Source organism: Mandrillus leucophaeus, unplaced genomic scaffold (genome assembly GCF_000951045.1).
Source record: "Mandrillus leucophaeus isolate KB7577 unplaced genomic scaffold, Mleu.le_1.0 Scaffold299, whole genome shotgun sequence".
NCBI classification, from domain to species: Eukaryota; Metazoa; Chordata; class Mammalia; order Primates; family Cercopithecidae; genus Mandrillus; species Mandrillus leucophaeus.
This window is the reverse complement of record NW_012103131.1, coordinates 3,599,226-3,627,113: the sequence shown is the minus strand read 5'-3', so window position 1 is coordinate 3,627,113 and position 27,888 is coordinate 3,599,226. Positions and strand designations below refer to the sequence as shown.

General features: G+C 43.7%; 1 protein-coding gene across 1 annotated transcript in view; it reads left to right on the top strand.

Annotated features, from left to right (window-relative positions):
• ADAM12 (ADAM metallopeptidase domain 12) overlaps positions 1–27,888 on the top strand; it is a 349,453-nt gene that overhangs the window by 270,397 nt on the left and 51,168 nt on the right. Inside the window, exons 11-12 of the mRNA XM_011986448.1 lie at positions 513–661; positions 23,187–23,364. Coding sequence (XP_011841838.1) covers positions 513–661; positions 23,187–23,364 — 327 coding nt within the window. The remainder of the gene's footprint in view (positions 1–512; positions 662–23,186; positions 23,365–27,888) is intronic.

Below are 27,888 nucleotides of genomic sequence, written 5' to 3'. Positions count from 1 at the left end.
ACTAAGCACACAGGAAGAGGCAGGCTCAATGACAAGCTCTTAGAGCTCATTTAAAATGTCACAAAGCGTGCTTGCACCTGTCACCTTTATATCAGCATCATCTCAATCAAGGGTAAAATGATACTTCTGTTGTCCATGAAGGAATGAGCTTTTCCTGTGGTGCAGGATGACTGTTTGCTTCATTCAATGGAAGAGTTTTATGGGGCAATTGTAGGAAGCAGAATGGAGACCCTGCCTTGAAGATGTCATATAAAAACATGAAGAATCACACATGTATACGTGTGGCATACAGACATTCCTCAGCAGAAAGGACCCCAAACTGGCTTAATTGAAATGTCAAATTATATCTTTTTTAAGTTTAAACTAAATGATAGCATTTTACGTTGGTCCCTTATAAGGAATTACACTAAGTCAAATGTTAATGAAAGGTATATTTCTGTGGGGAGGGAGGCCTGGGAAATAAGGCCAAGGAGACATGAATTATACACCTGTGCTTTTGTGTTTTCTTTGAGGACCATTCAGACAGTCCCCTTGGTGCAGCCGTGACCCTTGCACATGAGCTGGGCCACAATTTCGGGATGAATCATGATACACTGGAGAGGGGCTGTAGCTGTCAAATGGCGGCTGAGAAAGGAGGCTGCATCATGAACCCTTCCACCGGGCAAGTACCCATCGCTTCCATCTGCTTCGAGAGTGTGCATAGCTTGAAGTGTGTCTTGGGAACCAGATGAGTCCCTGGTTTTCTGGTCAGAGCACCCAGGGAAGCTTCCAAAAAGTAATTCCTTCCCAAGTAGCAAGAGTGGCCTGTGCTACTCCAGAGAGCCATGGGCAGCCAGATGGCAATGCTACATGGTGCGAGGGCTGACCTCTTCCTTGAGGAATGGTGGGGATGGATGCTGTCTGTGTTTAGAAATCGCTAATTATCTTCCTGTCCCAGCAAGTGTTTTTTATTTGAGCCTACGGCTCCAGCTGCCAGGCAGTCCCAGGAGCCAGCCATCTGAAAGCCTGGGCAGAGTGGAGATGGGCCACATGTAAACTCACTGGGCAGAGTTGAGATGGGCCGCATGTCTTTAGAGGGTGCTGGGTAGAAGGTGTTTCTTTCCCCGGGGTTGGCCCTAGGGTGTCTCTGAAGTCAGTAGCTTGGGGGTTTGTGGTGTCTCTGCCTCTGACATCATATCACCTTACCAGATCTTAGAGGTGTAAATGAAATGATTTATCTGCTTTGGTAAATTATGATGCTCTTCCTTATTTAATGCTTTCCTGACTCTCCAGACTTGGCTCAACCAGAAAAGAGCGAGACGGTTCTGTTATTTGGAGTGATCAAATGAAGTGGAAACAGATGCACCTTGGATTAGAGATCAGATGATTAGATTGATTAGAGATTCAGATGTGTTCTTATATCTCTAAAGAGCCTATCCCAAACTAGAACTCTGTGCTAATTTAAGAAGATTCTCATTAGTAAGGGGAAGCATGTGCTGGATACAATATTATCTTCTTTCTTATACCTTGAAACCTTATAAACACTGACTTTCATGGAACGTTCCAACCCAAGCTTGCTCTCTGGGTTTCCTGAAAGGAGACACTGGGATGAGAGATAAGTGCTGTGGGCAGCCCTATGACTCATCTCTGTGAAGACTTGCTGGCCAGGGGACAAGCATGGTGTGAGGGGATACCTGCTAATGCAGTTTAAAAGACCTAGTAGAGGGAGGAATTTTTAAAGAATGTGTCTGTGCTTTTTCAAGCAATAGCCTTGTGGGCCCCCTGGGAAATCGTTTGTAGGGCATTGAGTTGCCCTTGAAACAAGGACTGGATAGAACCACACAGCTCATCTGGGTATTGTCATTTCATGCGAGCCATCAGGAGGCATCTTCTCACAGCAAGTGACTGATTCTTCATGCTCATCGCCCCCATTTGCACAGAGCCTTCAGGGGCATCTTTCTGCTTGTGGTTCCCTCTTAAGCATAATTCAAGGGAGTCACCAAGTCTTTGTGGAGGAAGTGGCTCTGTGAGTGTGTAATGACAGAAACCAAGGATCTGTGCACAAAGTGAAAGTACCAACCAATAGGAACTGAAATATTGCAAAACTCAAGATACTAACAAATGTGTCTCTCCAAAAGGGAGGCCACCCTAAAAAGTAATATGTTCCTAAGTCACTAAAGGTGTCTGAGCAGAGGCACAATAATTGTTTGCTGGACATTTGGGGCAAGGATTTCCTTTTTAGGGTATATAAGGTTGGGCCAAGGACCTGTAGATGCCTTCTGTTTCCAACCATTCACAAGCCCTGATCGCGATGCTGGGCCACACACTGGGTGACTTTCAGAGAGTGAGTTTGGCAGGAGATTCACATGCAATTGAGTGGCCTTCGTGTTTTCTCGCTCTTGATGAACTCATAGCCATAGAAAATGCACTCTGTGTCTAATTTCCCGATCATCAAATGGGCACAAATACATTAGCCTATGGGCCTCCAGAAATGGTTTCCCATGACTAAGAAGATCATATTGTCAATACTGTTAATGTTTTTAAATTATTGATAAACCAATGGAAGATGGGAAAATCTAGATCAAGAACACTGGACTTGAAGAGATCTGGTTGTCCCAATTCTCACACCATTTAAAAAAATAATGTAGGCAGATTAGTAACCCCCTGGCTCTTACATTCCTCATCAGTAAGATGAGTGAGTTGGTCTTCATCCATCCAACCATCCATCCATCCACCCATCCACCCTTCCTTCTTCCTTTCTTTCCATCTGTCTCTCCACCCACTTGTTCACATATTAAACAAATATTTTTGACCCCTGTGCTTGTGGGGAGGAATGCATAGATGAGGAAGACTCTACAGCTCTAAAAATTATGTAATTCTGAAGGCACAATAGTGAGGTATATTTTCTGGCACTCTATATGGTTTTATCTAAATCCTTTCCAACTGGGAAGTGTTCACGGCAGTGCTGAAGAATGCAAGTCAGATTGCCCCGGAGATATTCGAACACCATAGGTAGAAATGGTATTGTTAAGAGCTCAGCAAATCATTTAAAAGCCTTTTTTCCCCCCTTACCAGGGGTTTGCTAATAGCCGTTATTTGATTTATACCATATTAGCAATTTCCGAGTTTTCTCTTTTGCTGAGCTTGTGCTTTTGTGTAAATCTTTTCTATTTGCTTCTCATTTATGATCCCACATTCCTGTCCAGAGAGTGGTGTTTTTAATTTTCTCAGATGGAAAGCAACTTCCTAAGCAAGTAGGTGAATTAATCACAAAAGCCCACATGAGGGGGAGGTCGAACGGCCCAGTCAATCCTCAGTCATCCATCACCCGTGGTGGAGATTTCCCGGCTGCTCTGGTATTATCTCAAAGTGGTGGTTCTCTTACTTCATAGTGTCTCCGAGAGAGTGGGAGAATGGACTCAATGAGATCACATGTCTGTAAATTGTAAATCATTCCACAAAGGTGGTATATTATTACTTAGCTTACAGGGATGTTAGAATTATCAAAAAGTTAAAGGCTTTTTTCAGAATTCCTACTCATCATTGCTGGAAAGACTCCCAGTGCCCTTAGCAGTCACTCAGCAGCATGTCCACAGTTTCTGTGTGATGGCTCATTTTAAACTGGCCCACACCCAAACACCAGCCTGCCTCTGTGTTCCTCCTCCCACCACTGATGGAGGCTTGGGGATGTCAGTTAAATTCAGTCTCAGCTCCAAAGGTGATTCAGAGACGAATCAGTAACTGCTTTAATGATATTAACATCTCAGAATCAAAAAGAACCAAGTATTGTAGATGGCTTAAAGGCGAAAAGTATATCCCCTCATATACCTTGTTTATTCTTTATCAAAACATTCCAAAATCCTAACTCTGACAACATTAACCAACTGCTATCACTGACAAATGGGACTTGAGGCCTGTAAATACGAGGATAGAGTCCTATTTCAACTTGAGTCTTACGTGACTCCAGTTGCACACTGCAGGGATGGTTGGAGGGGGTTCCTTATGGATTGTATCATTAATTATTGCAAGACTTTAAGTGTGTGTGAGAGTGTGCGTTTTATGTCTCTGAACATTTAAGACCTGTCTTGGAAGTGACTCTTTGGCAAAAGCAGTATCTGGGGATTCATGTGGGAGTTTAACTCAGTCGAGTTTATCCATTAATGAGCTTGGAGTCCTTGGTCTTAGGGAGGTGAGGGTTACGTATGCTGCATTTATAGGAGTAAGAAAATTGTGAATGATTTGAACACTCACAGTAAAGAATATTTACCATAATAGTAAATGTCACTTCCTAGAGTAGGAAAAAAGGCAATATTAACATTCAAAAAATTACTCTTACAGATTCTTTTTTTTTTCTTTTGCAGAAAGTTTTCTGTTAAATAAGAGTTGGAGGAATAGGGCCATCTTCTCAGGTGGGGCAGGTGAATCTGCAAGTCATATTCACTGAGTACCTGCCACTGTTCCACACTGACAGGTGTTAGGGACACAGCTGTGAACAGGACAAGCATGTTTCTTGCCCTCATGTAACTGGTGTTCTAGTGGTGAAAACAGTTGAAAAATAGAAAATTTAAAACTTGCAGTTTGGGCCAGGTACAGTGGTTCACACCTGTAATCTCAGCACTTCGGGAGGCCGAGGCAGGAGGATTGCTTGAGGCCAGGAGTTCAAGACCAGCCTGGGCAACATAGCAAGACCCTGTCTCTATTTTAAAAATAAAAAAATAAAAGTAATAAATTGCAGGTTGGAAGGAGTACTGTGAAGAAAGCAAAGGAAGAGGACAAAGAGAGGAAACAAGGGCTGGGGGAGCCCACTTTAAGTGGGGGTTTGGGGGAGGCCAAAAGGAAGACAGGGATGGAGAGCCTGCAAAGCATGGAAGGAAGGGAGTTCAGGTGCAGGGGACCATGGGCCCGTGGGCACTGTGGGGACACCTGGCTGCCAGGAGCCTTGGGGCTGTGGGGGGCTGGAGGGAAGTGATGCTGGGTAGAAATGGAGGAACCAGAGCCAGCAAAGCCCAGTTGGCCAGAGCAGGAACGTGGATTCTTATCTGCAGAGCAGCAGGACATCATTGAAGCTTTTCAGGCAAGACAGGAATATGATCTGATTTATCTTTTAAAGTTTCTTCATTTTTAAGGAGACCATGCAGCCTCTGAGATATTGTAGTTTGCCAAGTTAAGGGGTTTTCTGTCTGTACAAAGAAGAGGGAGGCTTCCTGTAGAAGAACAAAGTAATACTAGTATATGAATTCTAGTTTAATTTTGGTGTAATTCATAGGCATTTGGAAACGATGAAAAGGAAGGGTCCTTCACTAGCACACTAGGTCCTCATCACGCCACGCTCCACACTCCCCTCTCCAGCCCTGTACACTTGATGTAAAATCTTTCTTTTGGTTTGAGATTTCTTTTTCCTTTTCCTATAGTGAGCGTCCTTTAAGGATTCTATGTCAGAGAGCCACCAAAGAGCACATTCACATTTTCTCTGTGTGTATCTGAAAAGAATTGTTGCCACAGTTGCCACGCGGATGCTGAAATCAGGAGTTTGGGCCTGTCTGGGTTTTGCTGGGTCTATACTGGTAAATGGCTTCAACTGATGAGCGTGTCCCCAGCTGCCAGCTAGGAGTGGGGGGAGGGGAGCAGCGTGTTTGTGTGGTACATTTAGGATAATGTAGGATGAGAAAATAAGCAAGTGAGGGTTACCCCCTGCTCTCCTGGGGTGCAAATCATTCACATTAAGCTGAGGTCAGACCTTCTGCAGTCTACACCCAAATCAAATAACCCCATTGAAGGAGAATGCATTGCCATCCTACTTCCCCACAAGCATGTATAATTGGCCCATTCGATTCTGTTTAATTCCATTCAGGACACATTCGTGGCACACCTGCCTGGACATGGAACACAAACAGATGTGGCCCCAGGTCTAGGTGACCTCTACCCAGGTCAGCTTTCTCTTTTATTTCTTTTTTTCTTTTTTTTTTTTTTTGAGATGGAGTCTTTCCCTGTCACCCAGGCTGGAGTGTGCAGTGACACAGTCTCGGCTTACTGCAACCTCTGCCTCCCAGGTTCAAGCAATCCTCCCACCTCAGCCTCCCGAGTAGCTGGGATTACAGGCACACACCACCATGCCCAGCTAATTTTTTTTTGTTTGTATTTTTAATAGAGATGGGGTTTCATCATGTTGGCCAGGCTGCTCTTGAACTCCTGACCTCAAGTGATCCGCCTGCCTCGGCCTCCCATAGTGCTAGGAATACAGGTGTGAGCGACCGTGCCCGGCCTCAGCCTTCTCTAACAACAGCAGAGAAGACAGCAGCCCCTGACTCAGGACAAGCTCGCTACAGGAAATGAGGTCAACAGACAAGCAGCTGGCCACCAGTCAGAGCAAAGCCACTCATTTACTCAACTAGTATTTACTGTGCACCCTCTATAAGCCAGATCCTGGGGAGCAGATTCGGAGGGGGCACAGAAACACGAGCAGGATCCTTGACTTCAGGGACCTCGCTGCAGGGCACCTCATCAGACCTGCTTACACAATCCTGGGTATCAAGCATCTTCTAGAAGTTAGTTCAGTGTGGGCTTCTAAAAGACAAAGAGAAAAATCTATAATCATAATACCATTTCACATCTTTTAAAAAGCGACCAATAATTTATTGCAAAGAGGGAGCAAAGGTTGGAAGAGGCAACAGGCAGAGAAGATATTCTGGAATAGAGTCCAGTCTAAACCGATCTCAGAAGAATTAAATGCAGGCTGGGCAGACCACTCCCTGAAAATTCCTACCTCATACTGTGGGGAAACTGGATTTCTCTTGGAAGAGATTTCTGCCTGAAAAGGTGTTTTAAGAGGGTAAAATGAACTGCAGTTTTCGGTGAAAAAAAAATCCTCCAAGGGCTTTGGAAGTGGTAGGAATTGATAGAAATCCAATGTAGCGGGAAAGTCCACACGCTTTGTAGAACTTGCTTTCCTGAAAATCAGTGTACAATATGTATCATTAGAATTCTCCCTCGAACTTTGCGTGCTGTTGGAGATTATGAAATACATTTGTCATGCTGGAATTTTACCAAGATGGAATTATTTTCCCATCTCAACTCTTCATTTGAGAGTGATAATTTTTTTTTCTTGATGAAAAGTTTAAGAAAATCTTCATTTCCTTCCTCAAAGTGTTAGGTGAAAAAATGGAAATCTTTATCCAGAGAGAGAGAGAAAAAGAGGAACAGCTACAGAATGAGGAACTCTGGTAAGATGAAAACACTACTCGGTAGAATCAATTTAATTACTCGGCCGGAGTAATGGAGCCAGCTGTACCCCGACATTATCACCGGGAAAAATGAACTGGCAGGAGGGGTTCTTGAAAACAGTTCAAGAAGGACACAACAATATAGACCCTGTTCTTGTTTCTTCTCCATGTAATTAGATATTGCTCACTGGAAAATGAAGGAATTTGTCTGCAATTAATGCCATTAGAATATGAAGAGCTGCAGCCCAAGGTAGAATCGTCCTCCCCATTAAGCTGTACACAAAATAGAGGTCAAGCTTGGGAGGTTGATTCTGCGTGGCCACTGATCCTTGAATATCCAATTTAGGGGAATGAACGCAGACAAACTGAGGGACAAACTGACGTTGACCCTGGAGGATTGCATTCTTGGTGTCCTCTTTCATCGATGAACTTTTTAAACTTAATTTTATTGTTTTAAGACTGAGTCTCTTTCTGTCACCCAGGCTGGAATACAGTGGCACGATCTTGGCTCACTGCAACCTCCGCCTCCCCAGTTCAAGCAATTCTCCTGCCTCAGCCTCCCGAGTAGCTGGGACTACAGGTTAACGCTACCACACCCAGCTAATTTTTGTATTTTAGTAGAGACAGGGTTTCACCACGTTGGCCAGGCTGGTCTGGAACTCCTGACCTCAAGTGATCTGTGAGCCTCGGCCTCCCAAAGTGCTGGGATACAGGCGTGAGCCATGCACCTGGCCCATGGATGAACTTAGTGAGATGGGCATGACTATACCTATTTTATTTTATTTTATATATATATATATATATATATATATATAAAGTGTGTGTGTGTGTGTGTGTGTGTGTGTGTGTGTGTATATATATATATATTTTTTTTTTTTTTGAGACAGAGTCTCACCCTGGCTGGAGTGCACTGGGGCCATGTCGGCTCACTGCAACCTCTGCCTCCCAGGTTCAAATGACTCTTGTTCCTCAGCCTCCCAAGTAACTGGGATTACAGGCATGCACCACCACACCTGGGTGATTCTTTGTATTTTTAGTGGAGATGGGGTTTTACCATGTTGGCCAGGCTGGTCTCAAACTCCTGGCCTCAAGTGATCCACCTGCCTCAGCCTCCCAAAGTGCTGGGATTACAGGCGTGAGCCACCGCACCTGGCCAACTATGCCCATATTACTGGAGCTCAGGATATTAAATGAACTGCTTGCATTTTTCCAGACCGACCTAAGTAGAAGCCCCAGGACATAAAGTCAAGCGGCCTCCCAGTGTGTTTGACACATGGAAGTGGCCGTGAACACATGTGGGCTTTATGTGAGAACTAAAGCTGCCTCAGTACAGAGCAATGTCCCTGTGCAACCTCTGGGAGGTGGGAGGTAGCCCCATTTTTAAGCCATTTAATTCTGCAAACCTCCTTCAATTTATGTTCCAACAGCAGAGAATGCTTTCCTGTCACTGGCTCGTTAACCCAGCATTTTATTTGTTGTAGAGCATGTGTGAAAACATTTCAGCTGAAATCCTGCCAATCCTGCAATCCCCCTCCCACACACTTATCCCCATGGCTTCCTCCTCTCCCCAGGCACAGAGGCCACAGTGTGGGGTAAAGGGTAATTTCTGGACTTCTCTACAACAGAATATATCCAAAAGGACTCATTTTCAGCTCCACAAGGTCAGGAATTTGTGTTTTGTTTATTGCTGAACTCCCAGCACCTAGAACAGTGCCTGACACATAGTAGAACTCAATCAATACTTCTTGACTGAAAGGATCCATGAGTGGGTGGGTGGGTAGGTGGGTGGATGATAGATGGATGGTTGAGAGGAAGGAAGGAAGGAAGGATAGATAAATAGATGATAGGTAATTGGGTCAGTAAATGAATGGATAATGGGTGGGTGGAATGATGGATGGATGGATGGACAGACGGATGGACAGAAGGATGGATGGAAAGAAGGACGGATGGGTAGATGCGTAAATCAATGATAGGTAGGTGGATAGGTGGATGAATGGATAATGGGTAGGTGGAAATGGATGGATAATGGAGAGAGAGATGGTACAATGGACAGGTGGATAGACATTGGCTGGGTGGATGGATGGAGGGAGGGATGGTGAGTACAGCACAATTAGATAAGTGCAGAGTGAGGTTTTCTCTTCCCCATCTGTGTAATGGCAAAATCTCTGGGGAGAACGCACTGAGGCCACTGTCTTTTGTACTAAATCTAGCAATTGCAGCAGCAGCATTTTCATTTTTTGTTTATTCCACATCATTCTACAATGAATTTACAATAGTTTGCAATAATACACACAATAAATAGAAGAAAATAAAAACAAAATAGAGCAGAGAAAACCCAGATAAATAGGAGGCGGAGTCCACTGCTTTTCTGTACATAATCCGTGGAGACCTGGGTGAGGGGAACAATTTCAAACAGTAGAGTCTTTCCAGCAGGGACTTCCCCTGAAAGCCTTTGCTTCATTTAGCTACAGTGGGAGGAGAGAGATCAAAAATTTCAAATCTAAAAGCAGTTGTGAGCATAAGACTTTGTAGTACCACTCTCCAGTTTACAAAGATCTTTTGCATCTCCTTTCATTGTCACAGCCCTGAAAATAAAGAACAAATACAATCATCTCCATTTTACAGGTCACCAAACTGAGGCTCAGGAAGGCCAGAGGGCCCACAGGTGGTCAGGGTCATTCTGGATCTCAGCCTGCAGCCTCAGGCTCCTGATCCATTCTTTGGCCTTTCACTGGGTACCTGTGAGCCTTTGGCTCTCAGGCATAGGGATGGGGAGGGTTGAGAGGGACAGCTCTTTCTCATTCTTGAGTTCCACATTGCCCTGGTGGTAACTTTGGTGTCAGTTGCTCAGTGGGGCAAGAACTGGGCACATGTAGACTTCAACCCTGGTGGCAGGCTTGGAGATATCTACCACAGCTGCTTTTTCTATCATATTTGATTAGAAGCCTCTACCCTGTTACAGACTTGCTACGTCAGCAGAAAGAACTAGCGTATTCTGTGCAGGTCTGTCTACTGGGATAGGAAGAGAGGGTGGCATCATTTCAGACATGCCCACTGTCCCTTATTCAGACACTGCATCTGTCCATGTCTACGAGAGTCTGGTCCCCCAACAACCCCCACACAAAGTCAGCAGTCATTTCTGGCAGTGAAGCTGAGTAGCTCGTCTGATACATGGCCCCTGATGGGCTGAGGTCCTTTTATTGTAGACACTGTGTCCCCTGCCCCTGGGTTCTTGGCCTTTCAGGACTTGGTTCAGGAAGAAATAGTCATCATAGCTCAGAAGTGAAAAGTCCACTTTCTGGTAACATCCAGAAGCTTCCTGTACATGTCTCAACTGACCAGAGCTCAGCTGGTGTCTTTATTAAAAATTCTGGGATATTCTATTTGCACTTTAATTGGTTTCAGGGAGGAGGAGCAGAGGTCAAAGTTCTTAAGTTAAGACCATGAATTGTAATGTGCTGCAGATGGCTGTATTCTGGGGCCCACGTGTTTGCTATTAACGATGGAAATAGCCTACTAAGGATATTTCTGATCATTTGCTCCTGGCCTGGTGGTTTTCTTAGCTTTCTGTGGTCCATCTGGTTGGCCCACTGGGTCAGCGTCCAGTTATAAGGCAGTCACTTTCTGTTTCTGGAGTGGACGTGAGGATGGATTGCCCCATTAGCTTCAACCCCAGTTCTGTTCTGTCGTTTGAGCCTGTGTGCTCAGTGCTGTGTCCCTGTGCACCGCTGGGCAGGCAGAGTGGGCTGACTCAGGCCCAGTTCCCTCTCCCATCACACCACGAGGAGTCACGAGGCTTTTGAGGCGGGGCACCTATTTCCCCTGCCTGCAGCTCATTAGGGTCTGAACGGGCTCGCAGCCCTCCTCAGGTGTGCACAATCTGGCCCAGGTATCACCTCAGGTGAGCTGGATAAATCCCAAGCCCTGGCCTTTGTCTTCTGTTACGCCAAAGACCTTTAGGGAAGTGCTCTAAGGTGCACCTGGAAGGAAGTGTAGGCCCTTGGGGTTCCTTCTGTTTACATCTGGCTCCAGGGAGTCCCGAGATATCAGGGCAGCTGCCTCTCCCAGCCCATGGATACTACTGCTGCCGGCATAGCCATTTGTGCTGGGTCATGCCTGAGGCTGCCCAGAGGCCCTGCCCTGGGGAAGCTCCTGGAAGCTGCTCTTGGAGGCCTCCTGATAGCCCTCCAGACGGTGTGGTTGAGTGGGAAGAACACAGGCCTTCCAGTCAGAGATCTGTGCTTTCAGTCTCCACGCAGGAACTGCGGGGTCCCGGCAAAGAACCCAAGCTGCCTACACTCAGTTTCCTCATCCCTAAAATAGGAGTCATAATTGGCTCCCAGAGGTGTCAGTGAGAGAATGTCTGCCAGGCTCGTCCCCAGCAGGGGTTCACTAAACAAATGGTGGCTCCTATCCAGCCCTGCTCCAGGCAGGATGGAGTAAAAAGCCCCTAAAATGAGATGACCTCGCATCCATGGCAGGCCTGCCACGGCACTGAACATGAGGCCGGTCACCTGTGAGTACAAACGCCACTGCCCTGACCTACCAGGCATGCTACTTGATTGCACATAAATTCTGTGTGTGGTGATTGAAAGTTTTTATTCCTGGGCATAACTGGGGAAAGACCTGAAGATTTTCCTGAAAATGGCCCTAGAATTTTTGGTTTGCAGCTTGTTCAAGCAACGTCCATTCCCCATGCTGCGGTTCCCTGCCCCCTCATACTGTAAGAGGAACTCGCTCTCACCTGGGAAGAAAAGAGGGAATTCATGTTGGGCTTATGCTCCTCAAGGGACTAGGAATAAGTAGAACTGGCTGTGAACTACTAAGAATTACTAAGTTGTTTTTGGAAAAGCTCAGCAAGCTAGTCATGGAATGAATGATAAAAGATGTGGCCGGCATGGTGGCTCATGCTTGTAATCCCAGCACTTTGGGAGGCTGAGGTGGGTGGATCACCTGAGGTCAGGAGTTTGGGACCAGCTTGGCCAACATGGTGAAACCCCATCTCTACTAAAAATACGAAAAAATTAGCCACGCAACTGTAATTCCAACTACTTAGGAAGCTGAGGCAGGAGAATCGCTTGAACCTGGGAGGCGGAAGTTACAGTGGGCCGAGATCGCGCCACTGCACTCCAACCTGGGCTACAGAGCGAAACTCCATATCAAAAAAAAAAAAAAAGTCATTAGATTGTCTTCTCCGGAGAATGAATCCCATAATTTGTGGCCACGTCTCACTCTGAGCTCAGTGCCTGGCCTTGGCTGTGGCCAAAAAATGGACAGAAGATGTGGGGTGAGCTCATGTGAAATGAGCTTTAGGAAAAGGGCCAGAAGAAGTTTTCAGGAACTGAAAACAAGCAGAGCCGCATAGCAGGTAACAGCCATCTAAAGGGCGTTTTTGTTTGTTTGTGGGTTGCTCAGTTGTGCTCCTAACTACATGCTCTTGTCGAACTAAAGAAAAACTGGCCCTTCCAGAACGGGACAGGCTCTTTTGCTTCTTTGACACCATCTATGTATTAAATGAAGGGAATGATCTTTAACTGTTTGCTCATCCCTTCGCCTCCTGAATCATTTTGCTCTCAAATTTACTTGTATTTGTGGTTTTACAGTGTAAAGCGTGCTATATTTTGGCTACAAGTAATACATTCTACACCGTATGGGAAATATTCTTAAGCACTGTCATACATGGGGGGATTCGCAGTCAGGGCCACTCTCAATGGGAGAAAGAAAGAGAGCTCTTTTGCCGGTCAGTACTGGGAGCTAGCATTTCACAGTGCTTGGAAGTTAACCAGACTTTCCTCTTTTTGTTTGAAGCTCGTTTATCCTCCACTTCAGTGCAATGAGGTAGTTGTTATCCCTATTTTATAGATGTGAAAACGGAGGCTCAATGAAGTACGGATAGACGGGGTGCCCAGACATAGGTTTCCGACTTTACTTCTCTCCACACGCCCAGGTAAAGGGCCTCCTGGGTCTGCTGAATTTGTGGCTCTGCTGTCAGGAAAAAAACCAAAACTCCCCTTTCGGTCTGCAGAAAGACACCAGTGGGAAGCAGAATGTCGGCAACATATTTTCCGAAACCAGTTAGCCCTTCACTGTCTAATCATTTATCAGCTGTGGACGATATGAGGTGGTTTTTTTGTTTTGTTTTGTTTTTTCCCCCAATCAGTTTAAACTGAAAAATCTGGATGTATTCCCGTCCCCGGTTCCCTGAAACTTTGGCTTTTCCTGTCACACAGTTGTATCAGCTCCAAGCTGCTCTCAGCCGCTGCCCGGCTGTTCCATCCTTCTTCCTCGGTCACTTACACTCCTTTCCTGCCATCAGCACTCAGACAGATGTCAGCCCCTGAGCTTGGCGCTGGGGAACCTAGACTCAGTGCGTGTTTATTAATGAGGCCGCAGAGTCACAGGAAGCAGCGGGACCGTGACCTGCAGCCCCCCCTGAATCCAGCCTGATTATAGCTGCTTTCTCTAGATGCCTAATTTCCAGCAAGAAAAGCAGTTGTCTCTGAATCATACCCAGAGAGCTTTTGCAAGGCAGATAACTCCCGACTTCGACTGTCAAGGTTGATAAATTGGCCTAGTGTGATTCACCCCCAAGAATATAGCAGTGAGACGCACAATAGGCTTCGACAAGAAAAGAACCTTCTGACTGCAGATTTTTCAAAGTAAAAGTAACCCCTAATCATGTTTTACTTGGCAGCTTTGTGATGCCTAAAATATGAAGCTGTGTCTGCCTTTATGGCGGGGAGCTGTAAGTGGCATTCCTCTTTTTAAAAGTGGTGTTTTTTCCCCAAATCACTCAGCTGTCTGTTTCATCCTCTTTTTATTTTTAACCTTGCATTCAATATGGTCAACTTGCCCCAAGTGTCCCTGGTAGTTAAATATTAGAGAAAAAGGAAAGCAAGGCTAACAAAAGAGGTCACATCCTAGCAGGGGCCACAGTCACCCTGCCATGGCTTTGGAGATAAATTCTCTGCCTCTGAGCTGAAAGCAGCACTTTTCTTCCTGGGCCCCAGGTATGACCATTTTAACGCATTCTCACGCCAAGGGAGAGTATCGTGCTAAAGGACTTCTTTCCTGAGTAATTCTCTGGTTTTATTGCTTTGCACCAGTCTCTGTCTGCTATATGTCACTTCAATGAGCTGCTGTCCTGGCACATTTGGGCTAATGTATTAGACATGTTAAAAGGTACGTTGTGATGAGCTTGCCAAAAGCTATGGAAGAAACTGAGGCTTGTCTTTTTAACCACAGATGAGGGGCTGTATGAGTTCTTTGATGTCATGAGCAACTACCTGACCCAAGTCAATGTTCTTTCCATGGATGCTCCAGGGAATAAAGTTATTAAATAAGAAAAATACAAGCACAAAGGAGGCACAATTACCATACTTTGGATGTGGAAGCAAGTGGAAGGGAAACATCACTGTGTTCACAACTAGAACCTTTCCTATACCTTAATTACTGTGCAGTATGAGGATTAGTCAATTTAACATAACACTTCCAGATACCTGAAAATTCATTTCTGATACAAATTTTGTTTATAAGACAGATACTCTTGGGATTTTTAGCACATGCCTAAAATCAGATCAGGTTTTCAAAATGCTATACATTGGGCTTTTCTTAGAAGATGGGACAAGAAAGCAAAACATAATTATTTTTTAGGATATGACAGGTGGCCCATGGTGAGTCTAGATTGCATTTTTTATTGTTATGACACAAATAGGTACAACAACATTTGAATTTAAAATCTAGGTAAGTTGTTTCCAGACTCTAATGGGCATCAAAATCACCTGGGCCATTAACGGATGGGCAGATAGCAAACTGTGGTATGGTCTCATTTACAATGGAATATCATCCAGCCATAAAAAGGAATGAAGTTCTGATGCATGCTACCTTGTGGATGAACCTTGACAACGCTATTCTAAGGGAAAGGAGCCAAACACAAAAGGCCACATGGTGTAGGATTCCGCTTACATGAAATGAACAGAACAGGCGAATCTGTAGAGACAGAAAGCAGATTCGTGGTTGGCAGGGGCTGCGGGGGGAAAGGGAGAATGAAGAGTGACGGCTTCATGGATGTGGGGTTTGTTTGAGCGGGGGGGAAAGTTCTGCAGTTAGATAGTAGTGATGGTTACACAACATTGTGAATGTGCGGGAAAAAAAAACATTGGATTATATACTTTGAAGTGACTTAAAGGATGAATTTTGTGTTGTGTAAATTCGATATCAATTTAGCAAATCATCTGCAGAGCTTATTAAAATACAGGTTTCTAGGCCCCTACCCTGAGTTATTCTGACTTAGTAGGTCTGAGTGGGGCCTGAGAATGTGCCTTTCTAGAAAGTTCCTAGTGCTGCTTGTCCTGGGAGCACACTTTGAGAACCACTGGTCCAGGCATATGTGGGATCACAGCAGGATTTGTCCCCTGTGTTTAAGTCGGTACATTGAGGGTTAGTCAATCACCTTCTGTGTTTCAGCATTCACTGCTGGTCATCCAGTGCTGAACTTGCATTGGTAATAAAGAAAATGGTTTTTAGTACCTGAACATGGAATCATAAGAATTGGTCAAATCTAGTACTGCCATCCCCTAACTGTGAACTCTCAAATCCCTTCACCTCATTTGCAAATGGAGATAATCATAACTATTTCATTGGATTGTTTCAAAATTTTAAATTCAAAAAAAAGTATAAAAGAAGAAAAATATTGCCATGAGAAAGCACCACCATATCACATAGCTTCAAGCAGGTACTCCATAAACAGTTATGCCAAAAAAAAAGTATATATTTTAACCCAGTTACTAGTCTTGGGAATTTATAATGTTGTGGCCAGAATGTGGTGACACAGGAAGGGAACGAGAACTTACAACCTTGGACTGTAGTTCCACTCAGACTCCATTTATGTGGCATAAAAGATATGTTTCTGGGGGTTTGGGACTTCAAAGACCATTTCTGGAGGAGTGGAATTATATGGGCCTTGGAGAGTGGCTGGAGAGGAAATGAGATGAGAGGGTGGGCACCTGCCTTAAGAAAGGAGCTTGGCAAGGGGAGTATGGGGCCAGGTTCAGGTCGTATTGGAACTGGGATCCTCTTCAGTGCTTTGAATGTAATAGACACTTGAAAACTGTTGCTCCATAAGTGAGTGAATAAATGAGAGAGTTGTGAATTTGCCACTCAAAGTTGGATTCTGCCATCATCAGAAGTGTGTAGGCAGAGTCGGCACCTGGGGAGTCAGTGATACACCTGGCCTTGCTGAGCATCTTGCCAGCATCCTCTCTCTGGCATGGCTAAGTGTGCAATAGCAGTCTCATCACCGATTGTACTGACAGATCCTGGTGATGATTCCTGAGACCTTGGGGAGTGGATTCCTTGGCTTGCTTGTTGTCCATTGGCACATCTTTCATGCAGACCAACTCACTGCTCTTTGACTCCTTGAGCCATTACACATTGGCACCTGCTTTGCTCTAGGCACTAGGTAACTAGTGGCTACTTAGGATGTAGAAAGTATTCTAATATGTGTGGATTAGGATAGTGTTACCATTAGAGGAATCTAATATTCACTACTGGCAAATTTCCCTTATCTCTTAAGATTTGAAGTAATTTTCGTTTATTAAATTTTTTGTATAGGGGGAGGTCATTGGGTTTGCTGTAAGTTTTCCATACTTAGTTCTGTGTTTTGATCGAATGAGACTATCTTAGAGCAGAAAAATGGAGATGAGGAGCAGATCTCTGCCTGCTTTAAAAAAAAAAAAAAAAGTTCGCTTTAAAAATATAAAAAGGTGGGGGAATAAGGGTTTGGAGTTCTTATGAAAAACACCTTTAAATCTTTAATCCATCTTGAGTTAATTTTTGTAAATGGTGAGAGGTAGGGGTTCAGTTTCAACTTTCTGCATATGGTTAGCTAGTTATCCCAGCAGCATTTATTATTGAATAGGGAGTCCTTTCCCCATTGTTTATTTTTGTCCATTTTTGTCAAAGATGCAATGGTTATAGGTGTTTGGGTTTATTTCTAGGGTCTCTATTCTGTTCCATTGGTCTATGTATCTGTTTTTGTACCACTACCATTCTGTTTTGGTTACTGTAGCCTTATAATATAGTTTAAAGTCAGATAATATGATACCTCTGGCTTTGTTCTTTTTGCCTAAGATAGCTTTGGTTATTTGGGCTCCTTGTTGGTTCCATATGAATTTTAGGATAGTTTTTTTCTGAATTCTGTGAAAAATTACATTGGTATTTTGATAAGGATAGTACTGAATCTGCAAATTGCTTTAGGTAGTATAGACATCTTAACAATGTTGATTCTTCCAATCCGTGAGCATGGAATAGTTTTTCGTTTATTTGGGTCATCTCTGATTTCTTTCAGCAGTGTTTTGTAGTTTTCCTTGTAGAGAACTTTCCTCTCCTTGGCTAGATAGATTCCTAGGTATTTCCTTTTTTGTGTGACTATTGTAAATGTGGTTGTGTTCTTGATTTTGTTCTCAGCTAGAACATTATTGGTGTAGAGAAATGCTACTGATTTTTGTACATTTATTTTGTATCCTGAAACTTTACTGAATTCATTTATCAGTTCCAGGAGCCTTTTGGCAGAATTTTTAGCATTTTCTATGTATAGAATTATATTGTCAGCAAAGAGAGAAAGTTTGACTTCTTCTTTTCCTATTTGGATGTCTTTTATTTTGGCTTTGGCAAATAATTTATGGCTGAGTCCCCAAAAGCAATTGCAACATAAACAAAAATTGACAAGTGGGACCTAATTAAAGAGCTTCTGCACAGCCAAAGAAATTACCAACAGACAGCCTACAGAATGGGAGAAAATATTCGCAAACTATGCATCTGACAAAGATCTAATATCCAGAATCTACAAGGAACTTAACAAGCAAAAAACAAATAGTTCAATTTAAAAATGGGCAAAGGACATAAACAGACACCTCTCAAAAGGAGATATACAAGTGACCATATGAAAAAATGTTCAACATCACTAATCATCAGAGAAATGCAAATCAAAACCACACTGAGATACCATCTCACATCAGTGAGAATAGCGATTATTAAAAAGTCAAAAATAACAGATGCTGGCAATGCTATGGAGAAAAGCGAATGTTTATACACTGTTGGTGGGAATGCAAACTTGTTCAGCCACTGTGGAAAGCAGTTTGGCAATTTCTTGAAGAACTTAAAACAGAACTCCCATTTGACCCAGCAACCCCACTACTGTGTATATATCCAAAAGAAAATAACTCATTCTGTCAAAAAGACATATGCCCTCATACTTTCATTATAGTGCTATTCACAATAGCGAAGACATGGAATCAACCTAGGTGCCCTTCAACAGTGGATTGGACAAAGAAAACATGGTATGGAATACTACATAGCCATCAAAAGAATGAAATTATATCCTTTGCAGCAACATGGATAGAGCCGGAGGCCATTATCCTAATCAAATTAATGCAAGAATAGCAATCAAATACCATGTGTTCTCACTTACAAGGGGGCACTAAACATTGAATAGACATAGATGTAAAGATGAGAACAACAGACACTGGGGACTATTAGATGGGGGAGGATGAGAGGAGAGCAAGGGCTGAAAAACCATCTATTGAGTACTATGCTCACTACCTGGGTGACAGGACCCCAGACCCCAGCATCATGAAATATACCCATGTAACAAATTTGTACATGTACTCCGTCATCGCTAATAAAAGTTGAAATTATTTAAATAAAAATACCTTCAGTCATTCCCAGTGCCTGGCCCATACAGAGGCACAGCTCCCTGTATACTGACACTCTATGGGATCTTCTCACCATCAGCATGACCTTGACCTATACAGGAATGATGCCAAGGAGAAAAGAGGTTGCCTCTCTGAGTGTGTGTCTGCAAGAAGAGCCTGTTTCCCAATGTTGAGTAAGTTCCTCCAGGCCAGTCCTGTCCGTCTGCGCACACTTGCACTAGCTCTTTCCCCAGGTGCAGTCCCACCTTCTTCCCTGTGGGTGAGGGGCTCAAATGACCCTCTTCCTGGTGAAGTTTCCTGGTGAGGTCCACTGTCCCTAAAAGTTCAATACACACCCTCTTCCCTTGCTCTTTTATTTTTTTCTCCTTAATTCTACTCTAACTCGTTCTGTTCCCTTAGCTTGCCTATTATCTGTTGGCCCCACTGAATGCAAGCTCCATGAGGGCTGAGATTTTTTTGTTTTCTTCATTCCCATATCCCCAAAGCCTAGAACAATGCCTGGCACCTAGTCGGTGTTGAATAAATACTTGGGGAATAATGGAACGATGTGTGATATGTTGTTCTGATTTTCTTCCTCTAAAGCCTGACTTTCTCTAAATGGCCAAATAGGGTTCATAACTATCGTATTAGAGTGAATAGTCACCTGCCTCCTTGCTGAGAAATCATGAAAGGATGGGATGAGGAATGACATCCTACAGGTAGAAAATGCTCCTTGGCCTCATCACCATTCGTCATCAAAAGTAAGTTCTTGAACAATAAATGAGGCATTTTTTTCTTTATTACATAGAGGACATGGTAGCGATATTGGCTGACCCAGTCCGAGGAAATGGCAGGAATGTTTGTGGAAGGGCTGCTGGACTCCCCATTCACCTTGCTGGGTCCCCTGAGCCAGTCAGAAAAACCCCAGGTTGGTGTGAAGAGAAGCCACTCACACCTACTCGTGACTGGAGCTGTCAGCCATGGTCAGGAGTTGCTGGAAGTTGAATTTGTCCTGACCTGGAAGGCAGGTGGCATGCTGCTGAGCTCAGGCCACATCCCATGGTCAGGAGTTGCTGGAAGTTTGGATTGTCCTGACCTGGAAGGCAGGCGGCATGCTGCTGAGCTCAGGCCATGTGGAAAGGAGCCCTGAGAAAGGATCTGTTCAGTGTCGGTGAATTCATCAAGACCTCATTTCACATCTGAGGAAGACATCGCTACTTTCCTGTTAAAACAGAGGCACCCCTGAGGAAGTAATGCCAGGATGCTGTTCCTCAGAGCAAGGATGAACACCTGTGAATTGGATAAGGACTATTTATGTATGCATGATTCTGAATGAGAAAGAATTTTGTTAACATTTGGGGGGTGTCCTTCAGCAGAATAAGGACAAGCTAAGGGAAGTAGAAATATATTATTACACAGATCACTCTACACAGACAACACCCAATGCAGACACAAAAAGACAATGATGATCTTTGCCAATGATGATCTGGTCTGTTCTCCTCTCCCACACATTCTGAGATTTAAATCCTGGACTTAAACTGTTCTCATTCATCCTATTTGGATGGCAAACCCACCCAAAACCCAATGTTTGTGTGTTTGTTGCTTTGAAAGGAATGAGATGGGGAAGGCATGTCTGAGCTTAGTGAACGGAGCTGGTCTCGGCTCTCCAATCTCTGGGGTCTATGGACATTCTCTGCTCCTTTGGGAAACAGGGCAATTCAGACCACTCTTTTCCAAGCTTCTCTTAATTGCTGTGATTCTTGCTATAAACCGTTCCTGAGACTTACCATTTATCCTAGGGTCTTTCCTAATTAACTCTAATATTTTCTAGAAATCACTTCCCTTCTAGAATGAACTGATAATGGTTTGTCACAGAACTAAGTTGCACATCATTGACTGAGAATGATGTTTCATCTCCTCGATCAGGCCTGGAGACATATACATCCTAGGAAAACTCTCAAATACAGAAGTTTTCATCTGTACCTGCATGAAATGTATTTATTTATTTTTTTGCAAAGAGAAGAACTGCTCTTAAGTCCCTGTGTAATGTACCAGTTACTTCAACATAATACCCTTCTACATTGCAAACACATTATCATTTTCCTTGTGGATCATTGTTTGAACCTAGTCAGTATCATTTTGATATCAGGAATAACCAGTCTGTCTGCCAGGGGAAGTCACAAAGATTTCAAGATTGTTACAGCACTATGAGTAAGTCCTGGTATGTTGCGTTTGCATCCACAGAGGAGCACTTTCATTTATTAATTTATTTATATTAGGATTATTAATATACTCCAGAGTTAATAGCCCGAGGTTGATAGAAACCACTTGGAGGGAAAACTAATGCAGCAACAGAAAACCAAATACTACATGTTCTCATTTATAAGTGAGAGCTAAACACTGAGTACATATGGACACAAAGAAGGGAATCACAGACAACGGGGAAGGAGAATAACAGAAAACTCCCTGGGGAGAACTATGCTTATTGCCTGGGTGATGAAATAACCTGTACACCAAACCGCGTTACCATGCAGTCTACCTGCATAACAAACCTGCCCATGTACCCCTGAACCTACAATTAAAGTTTAAAAGTGAAGGGCCGGGCGTGGTGGCTCATGCCTGTAATCCCAGCACTTTGGGAGGCCGAGGCAGGCGGATCACCTGAGCTCAGGAGTTTGAGGCCAGCCTGGCCAACATGGTGAAACCCCATCTCTACTAAAAATACAAAAAATTAGCCAGGCGTGGTGGTGGGCGCCTGTAATCCCACCTACTTGAGAGGCTGAGGCAGGCGAATTACTTGCACCCAGGAGGTGGAGGTTGCAGTGAGCCACTGCACTCCAGCATGGGTAACAGAGTGACAGTCAGTCTCAGAAAATAAAGAAAAAATAAATACCTGGTCATTAAAACTCTGTGGCTAATAGCGTGCCTTATATACTCGGGGAAGAAAAGGGAAACCACTCGGAGAGGATGGTGCAGTGTTATCAGTTCGGTCCTGGAAATCATGATCTCAGAATTTGCCAAGCTCTGTCATTGAGTGGCCGCTGGTCTACCATCATTAGGGAAGCGTAGCAGCTTGCGTTGGTTTGGCCAATTGATTGAGATCCAGTTCTAATGTCATCCTTATAAATGTCTCCGTCGGGAGAGGGTGCCTGGGTTTGCTGGACAGCAGTCCCTGCTCCCTCTCTAAGTAATAAAACTTTCTGGGTTTCTGGCATGCTTATACCTTAATAATCCTTGCTGCCTCAAGACATGGGAAAATGCATTTGTAAAACGTGAGACACTCTGTGTATGTTGGATAACACTGGCTGCTTTGGGAATCAAACCCCAAATGCTCAGTGGGTTGCCATATTAGCGTGTTTTCCGTCTGGATGAGGCCCTGAGGCTGTAGGCTGCAGGTGGCTTCCCTCCATACAATGAGTTAGGACCAGATGCCATGCCTGACTCCTCCATCTCCTAAAACCGTGGGATACCCTAATCTCAGCTGGCAGATGGGGAAAGAAAGGATATGAAGAAGTAATACTCGTTTAAATACCATCAGCCAAAAGTGACCTATATCACTTTTGCTCATGTTCTAGTGCCAAGAATTAGTCATGCAGCCCACCCAGGTACATGGGGGCTGGGCAGCCCTTCTAGAGCACAGAAGAGGAGCATAACTTTGCTGGGGAGTTGGCTGACCCTGCCACACCCGGTTGTAACCCTGGAATTTAGAGGCAAGGGTAAGATCTGCATTTCTGGATCACCTCCATTCTCTTACAACTGTGCTGGGGGAAGACAGTGATTTGACCTTTGTAGACCCGAATGCCAATATCAGCAGGCCCTGCCCTACAGTGGACCCATGTGTCCTTGGAAGCATGGAATTAATAAACACCATCATTCATACTCTTTCCTTCTTTGCACTTTCCAACAAGGACATTGTTATATGTTTGTATTACAAGCTACAACCCCTAAGAATTCTCTCTTCATTGCGTCATTTCACCCAGAACTATTAATAATGTCTTTCATGAGACTCTGCCTGAACTTGTTGATTTGAAAACCATCAAATGATCATTTCTTTTTTGATAAAGCCCTTCTTCATCAGTCACGCTGGCACTGTACAGGAATGGATGTCGGGATAGAACTGAATGTGCCTCGCTTTACACTGCATATCTGAGTTTGTTGATATGCATTGTTCATTGAGACCACTAGTGAACACCTGGGTGGATGTGGCCAGTGGGTGCCTTCTTGTCGGCACAAGAAGGGCAGGCAAAGCCGTTCCGTGCCCTGCGACTTACTGTTCTGGGCTCTCCTTTCTCAGGTACCCATTTCCCATGGTGTTCAGCAGTTGCAGCAGGAAGGACTTGGAGACCAGCCTGGAGAAAGGAATGGGGATGTGCCTCTTTAACCTGCCGGAAGTCAGGGAGTCTTTCGGGGGCCAGAAGTGTGGGAACGGATTTGTGGAAGAAGGAGAGCAGTGTGACTGCGGGGAGCCGGAGGTAAGAACCATCCCCAGAACAAGGACACAAGAAGCCTTGTATCCTCAGCTAGGCAAAGACGACAGGACTTGGAGGAACTGCACAGCCAGATGAAAGTACTAGAACTCAGGAAGGGAGAGTCCTGTCTGGCCACCCTGAACAAGGCCCATGAGCTAGGGTGGCTTTCTTGAATTTTAACCATTGCATGGAATAAGTGATCACTTGATTTAAAAAGATAAATAATCCTATCGAAGGGTGCGACATTCTCAGCAAGATGAGGGCAAAAACAATACAAAAGTGTTTAGCTTTGAGTTTGGCAGAGAAGAAAGCCCTGGAATTCTAGCTTCAAATAGCTAATAAGCACCATTTCTCTCTCTCTGTAAGGTGTGCTACCAGAGGGGAATCTGAATAAGCAGCATTCATTTTTAACCAAGAGCTTCCTCTCCAGTTGAAATTCTGCCTTGCTGCTGCACACGCCTCTGTATATATAACTTGAGGCTTCTGTCTCTCATGCTTGTAGCTTTCAGAAGCAATAAGTGAAGGCAGGGAACATTTTTATCTAGCACAGAGCTTATTTAACCCTGTTTTCCAGCCAATATCAGGAAACCTCCTTGTTTTAATAGGGCCCAAGATAATCAATATAAAAATTATAAAAGCCACTTTTTAATCTCTGAATAATCTCAAGAAGGAAAGACAGAAGACAGCATGAGGCCTCCTGGTAAAACAGGTGCCCTTTCGAAGTCTGGAGGAGGTTGTGTTTAGAATAAATCAAAGCAAGCCGTTGTACAGCAGGCAGTCTCCGTGTGGGATTCCCTCCCTGAGAGTTTATGCAAGCTGAAATAGTAGACAAGTTCAAGGCAGACTTAGCTAAATTCACAGATGGACTTAATGAGAGCTTAGGAAGGGCATCTCCAAGGGCTACTCTGAAAGAGGGAGTTTAGGGTGGAGAAGAAATCGTGCTGAGACTCTGGAGCATCCGGTATATTCCTGTGTTCATCAAATAAACAACTGGCAAACAGAATGTTCATCATATCCCCGTCTTCAAGTCTCTGAGGTTTTCCATACCAGGAGGAATGAGCTTGGTCTGACAGTTTCTGCAAGAATGTTGGAAGTGTGTAAGTACTGGGTGGGAGTAAGGGGGGATGTGATGTAGAAGTGGATTCTTCAAATGTTTTTATGCCCTTGCCAAACTCAGAACTTAACCACGATAATGACATTGTCTGGAGGGGTGTTTAATTTTGCTCACAATGAGCAGGGAATGGTTGCTGTGTAGGAGCAAGTCCTAATTATAGTGTTACAGAAACTCTTCTCAAGATTAACAGAGGAAAACTTAAAACCATCACGGGTTGGGGTATGCAAAGGGGAAATTCCTTGTAGGCCTTGTTAATTTCTTAAAGGAAAAAATGAATTAGTTTAAATTACTCATATTTCTCAGGAGAGACCATGTTGGCTTAAAATGGTTTGTCTTTGATTTGAACTTCTTATGATTGTTTGTTCATCTAAATAAATTTGACAGCTCTTCATGAAGCTATGAACTCTTGGGTTTGGAATGATTTTGTTAGCAGTCATTTTACTCCATATGCCACCAGCAGCAGCCACACCACTGCCACAATCACGACCACTATTGCTAACATTACCATCTCCACAATCACCACCACCACCTCCTCCACCCAACAGCATCACCATTTCTCTCATGACCATCATCACCATATCACTGCCAGTACTGCCACCATCATCACTACCGCCCTCACCATCACCCCACTATTATAACCACTGCCATCTCCACAGCTACGGCCACCACCACGGCCACACCAGATCCACATCACTACCAGCATCACTGCTACCATCCCCACCCCTATCGTTATCCCCACCACCACCATCACATCGGCAAATGCTTGAGTGCCTAAAATGTGCCAGCCACTCATATTCTGATCCTCTCTCTTTTCTCCATGAAGGAGTCATGCGGCTCAACAGGGTGCTGCCCCTCCAGGTGGCATGTTGCATTGCAGGGTAGCTTTGATTATTACAAACTCCCTCCTTAGGGAGCCAAGCTCCGCTTGCATGCAGTTACCAAGTTTGTATTTCTGTGGCTAAGGTCCTTATTTTATAGGATAACTTCTTGATATTTGAAGATAGCCCTCATTCCCCTCATCCAAAGTTCTCTCTTTGAAAGTTACAGGTGAGCCTTTGGCCTCACTTTTTAGATTTGCTTTTTATTATTATTATTATTATTTTTTTGCTTTTCAAAAAATAGTTTCAAGTAGTTATTATTTGAAAATAATAGTTTCAAGGTTCAAACTCAAATTGTGTTTGGCAGTGTGACAACCCATTTACAGTTTCCAAACTGCTTTGCCTAAGAATTTTAGGCAAAAAGACTTGTTAACCTAGGTTCTTTATCCCACTACCCAGTGCTCAGGCCCTGGAGTTATTCTGCATCCCCTTGCATCAGATTGACCTGGCCATTCCCTGGCCCACAGAGGGACCCAGTGTGTTACCACATCAAGGAAGGAGTGGACGGGATCCGAAAAACCTCTGCCATCACCCAACGGAAACCAGCTTCTCCCTTGCTCCCAGAAATAATCTCCATTATTTACAAGAAGATGGCTTCTAGTCTTCTCCCAGTTCATTGTGATTAAGAATCTGTCTGCTACCTACAACCTGAGAATGACAATTAGGGCTTTGCAGAGAATTCTCTAATGCTTTCATTATTCTGTCTTCTTTGGAGACTTGGTATTCATTGGCTCTGTTGGACTTCTCTATTGAGGACTAAAATAATAAATGTAGCGGCAGATGAAGAATGTGTCTCTTCTGAGAAATATGGTACTGCAGAAGAAATAGATCCTGGGTGGTTTAAAGACAGGTTGATTGCTGAAGCCTTCCAGGACAGGGCATTGGATTTATATCAACATAAGGAAATCCTGACAACTCACTCATTCTTCCAGCTAACAGGATTGGGAAAGCAGCCTTATCTCCTTGTTTAAAGTCAGTAGGATGCCAGTAGCTTGTGAATATCTTTTAAACTTAGTTATCTTTCTCACATTATCATCCCCTTTGAAGTCAGAGCCATTTGGCTTGGCTGCATTTCCATGTGAGCTGCTGCTTATATTATTGGGTGATTTGAGAGAGGGGGGAAGATATTTCTTAAAGAATTTTAGGACCCAGATTTAGGATGGCTGATTTAACATGGAATTTCAAGAAAACTTGTAATTTGGTAAATGTGTCATTCGTAGAGCCATTTAGACCATAAGGCCCAGGATAGCATTGGTGTGCACTCTGATTTAAAAATGCAATTAATGGATTACTTTTTTTAAAAAAGTTCCTAAACTCTTTTAGAATTATAAGTCCACAGGTTCGAAACCCTTACTGTCATAAAAGTTACAGCTATGACTTCTGGTTGACAGTTTTATCTTATTGTATATTTTATACATTCTGGATGTTTATAAAGTCCTCAAGCAAATTTAACATTTAATAACTTTGTAAGTCTGTATAATAGAAGCAAATGGAACATCAAATGAGAGCATAATTCACGGAGTTTTACATGGGATATAGTTTCAGTGTCTAGGTTTGCCGTAAATCTTCTGGATTATTGACAAAATTGTATTAATTGCATTTATAAAACTCATGATAAATCCATTCAAGAAAGATGGTTTTCAGGAGTAAAGTATTATACTATTAAACTAGTATGTGATTAGCTTCACCCCAGCCATTAGTATAGAAATTTTTCAGAGCATATCATATATTGGATAAAATAAAAGAACAGTGATAAATTACTCAGTATTAAAGATCTATGAACTGTTCCATCTTATGATAATTACATTTCTTCTAAAATGTGTAAACTCTAGGTTACTCGAATGTTCTCAAGTACAAGGACTTCACTTGATAAATGTGTGCAGGCCTTTTGTTGAGAGCTAAGCAAAAAATGTCAATCTCTTGTTTTTGTTAGGAAAAAAATGGAAACAATGGGTACTTGTGGAGCACAGCATTATAAAGGAGTTAGTTTCTTTTCTCACTTTTGTTTCAGAGAGGACAATGCATCTAATGCTTGATCTATCCATTTAAGTCCCTTGCAAATCAATGGGCATGGCCTTCCAGGCAGTGGGTTGTTATAATGTCCTAATGTCCATTTCTGACCTTCCGAGTGATGGAATCCTCAGGCCAGACAACTTACCTGGGCTGCTCAAGGGTCTCCTCCACGACCCTGGTGGGATTGCAGGGAATTGTGGTTGAAACCACTGGTTTGACTTCATTTCCTGCCAGTACTCTCTAGATCAAAAAGGGTTCATTTTTGAAGAGTACAGATTGTATGCATCTATGTATATTTTTGATTAGGTAATTTCAAAGTCCTCGAGGGATCCTGATGCAGTTCATTGCAATGAGATCCGCCTGGACACCCCTCTACAGAGCCCCAGTGTGCTACTGCTGACTAGAGTGATGTCCCCGGCCGGCCAGCCTATGTCACAACTGCTTTACCTTTCATGAGGGCACTTGTGTGCTACTGGCTTTTTCCAGGGACTTGTAGACCCAGTGGGTTCATAAACAGCAGAA